This window comes from Stegastes partitus, unplaced genomic scaffold (genome assembly GCF_000690725.1).
Source record: "Stegastes partitus isolate 25-593 unplaced genomic scaffold, Stegastes_partitus-1.0.2 Scaffold2333, whole genome shotgun sequence".
NCBI lineage: Eukaryota > Metazoa > Chordata > Actinopteri > Pomacentridae > Stegastes > Stegastes partitus.
In genome coordinates this window covers 1-5177 of record NW_007580064.1, presented here as the reverse complement: position 1 = coordinate 5177, position 5177 = coordinate 1, and the positions used below count along the sequence as shown (strand labels likewise).

Below are 5177 nucleotides of genomic sequence, written 5' to 3'. Positions count from 1 at the left end.
AACATTTGAATGCATAACGTTTGCTTAACATGTAGTCCTACTAATTTGAAGTTTTCTTTCTTATTCCATAACCAGAATCGGTGCAGGAAGATCCGAAACAACACACTGGATCTGACTGATGTCGACAACTAGCGTAATATAGATAATTTGCAGTAGTTCTACGTTCACAAGCCAGTTGTAGAATTATTACTCCTTGTCTTTTCCTCGCTGCAAAACAATTTCTTTCCCTGGACGTTTTCTCATTGGCTGTTATCTATGTCACAAAATACAGTGAGTTTTTGTTTTTGGTCTTTTCTTAATGTTTTAATGACAAAACAGGGTCATTGTGTCATCAGTATGTACGCACTGATATTCGTAGGGCCGGACAGGAAAGAGATGAGGCGAGCTAAAGCAATGTCTTACCATTTTTTGCCACTTGTTTATATCATTTCCAGCCAGAAGAAACCTATCGGTCAAACAAAAATTCACTATTAATCAAAATAACAACAGCTGACGGGCCGTCGCTTTAGCTCACCTGGTTGAGCTGGTGACCCACGTACAGGGGCTGTCGTCTCCGATGCAGCGGCCATGGGTTCGAATCCCACTCATGGCCCTTTGCTGCAATCTCCCTCCCCCACTTTCCTGTCTCTCTTTCAACTGTCCTTTCCAGTAAAGGCAAAAAGGCCAGAAAGATAACTTAATAAAAACAACAATAGTGTTTACTTGGAACTGTTGTGATACCTTCAGAAGATCTAACAGAATATTTCCATAAAACATGCTCTGATCACCTCACTGTACACAAAGCAAATGGTTTTGTTTCTCAGTACTTTCGTTTTAAATTAATTTCATGAAAAACGTGTTAGATTTTGTTTACACTTAAACGTTTTTGTGCATTTTTTCAGATCTTGAAGACACAGTTTCTGAAAACACAGCAAACAGATCAGTGTTAACAAATCAACATTTTCTGCCTCCTGCTCACATAAAGCAGAAAAGGCAAGTTAGCCCTCCACCTTTAGCAGGAATCTCAAACTAAAATGGCAGAAGTGGAGCGCTGCTGACCCAACTCCTTTGCGAGCTGTTTCAATTTACAACAAATATATGGAACGATTAGAACTTGTCTGCAGGACGAGATGCAATGCCGGCTTCTTCACCCCCAGTAAGGGTCCTCTTTGCTATTTCCCAAATGAAAACAAAGTATATTTTACCGGCAACTTTGAGATCCTTGTGAACGAAGATGATTTTGAAATCCTGGAGTGGAAGGACGGTTATTCTGGTTCACTGCCCCAAAACTCAGTCAGAACATGTGCTGGTGTAGAAATCTATGTTGGGAAAAACAAGTACGGTCTTGGGAAGGTGGTTCCTGAGGAACAATCCTTCTTTCTTCTTTGGGAACGTAGTGAGTACTGGTACAGGAGCTACAAGGTCCTGACCACCGATAATGATGTTGAGAGCAACCTCGTGACTGATGTCAGGTACAACACTGATGGCGCCACAGTTGTCTCGTATCCTCCTGAGACTATGCATGTTTCTGTCGTCACCAACTATGAGTGTAATCCAGTGTCAAAGTCAACTACTCTAACCAAGACAGTCCGGGAGGAGAAAAGGTGGGATCTCGGCTCTTCCATCACACTCGGTGTCAAGACAGAATTCAAAGTAGGGCTCCCCAGCATCGTGTCCGGAGGTATCGAGATCAGCGCTGAGACATCATTCCAAGCCTCAGGAGGAAATTCTGTGACAGAAGAAGTCTCCCATTCTGTGTCTCTGAACCTCTTTGTCCCTCCAAACCAGTCCTGCACAGTGCGGATGGTGGGTTATAAGTACAGGACAGACATCCCTTTCACTGCACGCTTTAAACGCACCTACAGCAGCGGGAAGGTGGCATGGACGTCCATCTCTGGAACCTACGACAGCGTCCAGGTTGGGGAAGTTCATACCGTGGTCGATCAGTGTAAACCTGTAGGTAACGCCAGCCCTTGCCCCCAGAGGGCGTCATAAGATAGAAGGCATACAGTATGTAGGACACCTTTAAAACTCTAAGGTGATTGTGATCCTGATTCACTGCCTGTTCCTCAAAAACAAATGTGTGTCAAGACAATACCTTGGACATGTTTGCACCTACACATTCAAATAAATGTAATGTCTAACTTTGACCAATGGTGTTTCATTTGACTCAAGTCAGACAACACACTCGGTCAGGTCATAGCTGCCACTTTGGTTTTCTTTAGAAACTCTCGTGTGACTTTGTGTTCGTTGTATGGTCACCTCGCTGGAATATTTCTCTTCCTCTTCAGACTGGGGGTCATCTTGTCAATCAGTATGTTGGTATGTTCACCGATATTCAAGCTGACATCTGTAAATGTCATCTCCCCGACACCTTTTGCACACGTGGAGGCCCCTACCATCACACTCCCACCTCCGTGCTTCACTGTCAGGACCATGCATTTACTCTCATCTTAACCAGGTTCACAAACATGGAGCCCAACAGATTTATCTTGTCTAAAGAATGCGCTCCCAGTATGAACCAGATTTCTTTAGCAAAATTTCGTCTTGCAATTTTGTGCGGAAACACAAAACAAGGTTGTTGCTTTGTGTTTCTTGGATGCTGTCCACAGAGGTTGATGTAATGAACTGTCCACTGTCTGAGCTTCACACTAACTCTGGTTTCCTTCGATAACCCCTGTGCCAAGTCTGAAGCAGCTGCCGTCTGTTTTCCACAGCCAGATCGTGAAAGTAGTTCACTGTCCGTGGAGTCGTTTTAGGTTGAGGACGAATGCAGCTCTGCTTCGTGGTCCTGTGGCTCCTTCTTTACCTCCTGATTGTGGCTGCTCTGACTTTTAGTTGGTTATCGAGTTTCATGTAGTCCTCTCTGTCTTTGTGAAGTTATACAGTTAGACTTTTCTGGCAGTTCTTTTCCATGTGGAGCCATGATGCAGGCATGCAGACAGACACAGCCCACTGGTCCAAAACTGAGACAGTTCTGCTGTTCACAGCTCATTTCAGAACTATGTTCATGCATTTAGGCTGGTTGGAAACCACAGATGTACTCAGTTTAGTCTCAGTCATGCACTTTCGTCTGCACTGGGGCCTGGATTTTTAATATATGCGTTCTAAAGTAAAGGTTTCAGATTGTTCATGAGACAAACTAGTCAGCTGTTACACTTCAGAAGCAATAAGAAGCACTTTTTAAAAAGGGGACGTGGTTTTGACATACTTGAAGTTTAAAGACATTGTCCAGACGTGGACTCACTATTGTGATGTACTATGTGTGTGTAACCAGGTTACTGCGCAATGGCTTCACGTAAACACAAAGAAACTGAAAAGTTAAAGTAAAACAATCTCAACTCTTTCTTTTAGAGACACAAACAGATGACCTCATTTACAGCTTTATTTGGATCGATGTGGAAGCATCCATCCATCCATTATCTATACACCGCTTAATCCTCATTAGGGTCGCGGGGGGGCTGGAGTCTATCCCAGCTGACTCAGGGTGAAGGCAGGNCTGAGGAGCCAGATCTCCATGGTAACTGATGCTGAGGAGCTAGATCTCCATGGTAACTGATGCTGAGGAGCTAGATCTCCATGGTAACTGATGCTGAGGAGCTAGATCTCCATGGTAACTGATGCTGTTGAGCTAGATCTCCATGGTAACTGATGCTGAGGAGCTAGCTCTCCATGGCAGATCAGTGTTTTGCTGAAGGGTCCAACTCTGCCCAGGTGTTTCTGTCTGATATTATGCATATATTATATATTAATGTCGTCCTCTTTGTGAAAAATGTTCTCAGGGTGGAGTGCTTCTTCTTTTCTTCTCAAACACTTCCATCTCCTCCAACCACAGAAGCGATGACCAGCAGCTGTTCTTCTTTGTCCAGCTGAGCTTTAGTGTGTCTGTCTTGGAGGCGTGAAGCCCTCCTTGGTCTTCATGGTCTTCAGCCTTGTTCGGTGTCTGATTGAGATGTTGCTACCAGAACTGCTCACATTCATCAGGATGCTCTTGGTGCTGATCTTTGGATTCTTCTTGCCCCTGCTGGGGTCACTTTTGTCTTCCCACCATCCTGTTTCAGATTCTTCACGGTGTGGAACTCCTTGTACTCTTTGATGACGCTCAGCACTGCGGTGACTGGACCTTGAAAACACTTGGATATGACTTTATAGCCTTTAAATGTCTCGGAAGCAGCAACAATGTGCAACTGGGGGGCCTCATTAAGCTCTGTGGTTTTAGCCATGACTTGCTATTGCGTCAGCTGTTCTCAGTTTATAGTGCACTGGAACACTTTAGAACTTGGCAAAGCATGAACGATACTCTACAAGTCATTAACTCTTTGCTGTCCAGTCCAAAATGGCCAAAAATGGATATATTATTTCAAAAACTTTATTTGGTTATTCTTACATCTTTATAATTCCTGATTAATGGGCTTCAAAATGTACAGAATTAGATTGATACCAAACATTGTAATCAGTTCTACATTTGCAAAAACTAGCATAATTAACTTTTCTTTCAAGCTTACATCTGTAACAAAACATGGCCACAACGGTAACATCGTATAGAATTAAAAACATTTGAATGCATAACGTTTGCTTAACATGTAGTCCTACTAATTTGAAGTTTTCTTTCTTATTCCATAACCAGAATCGGTGCAGGAAGATCCGAAACAACACACTGGATCTGACTGATGTCGACAACTAGCGTAATATAGATAATTTGTAGTAGTTCTACGTTCATAAGCCAGTTGTAGAATTACTACTCCTTGTCTTTTTCCTCGTTGCAAAACAATTTCTTTCCCTGGATGTTTTCTCATTGGCTGTTATCTATGTCACAAAATACAGTGAGTTTTTGTTTTTGGTCTTTTCTTAATGTTTTAATGACAAAACAGGGTCATTGTGTCATCAGTATGTACGCACTGATATTCGTAGGGCCGGACAGGAAAGAGATGAGGCGAGCTAAAGCAATGTCTTACCATTTTTTGCCACTTGTTTGTATCACTTCCAACCAGAAGAAACCTATCAGTCAAATAAAAATTCACTATTAATCAAAATAACAACAGCTGACGGGCCGTCGCTTTAGCTCACCTGGTTGAGCTGGTGACCCACGTACAGGGGCTGTCGTCTCCGATGCAGCGGCCATGGGTTCGAATCCCACTCATGGCCCTTTGCTGCAATCTCCCTCCCCCACTTTCCTGTCTCTCTTTCAACTGTCCTTT

The 5177-nt window shown here is 43.2% G+C and overlaps 1 protein-coding gene across 1 annotated transcript in view; it reads left to right on the top strand.

Moving 5' to 3' along the window:
* The window catches only part of LOC103374718 (natterin-4-like), a 5759-nt gene extending 3785 nt beyond the window's left edge, over window positions 1-1974 (top strand). Inside the window, exon 4 of the mRNA XM_008304849.1 lies at window positions 999-1974. Coding sequence (XP_008303071.1) covers window positions 999-1974 — 976 coding nt within the window. The remainder of the gene's footprint in view (window positions 1-998) is intronic.
* The last annotated feature ends 3203 nt before the right edge of the window (window positions 1975-5177 follow it).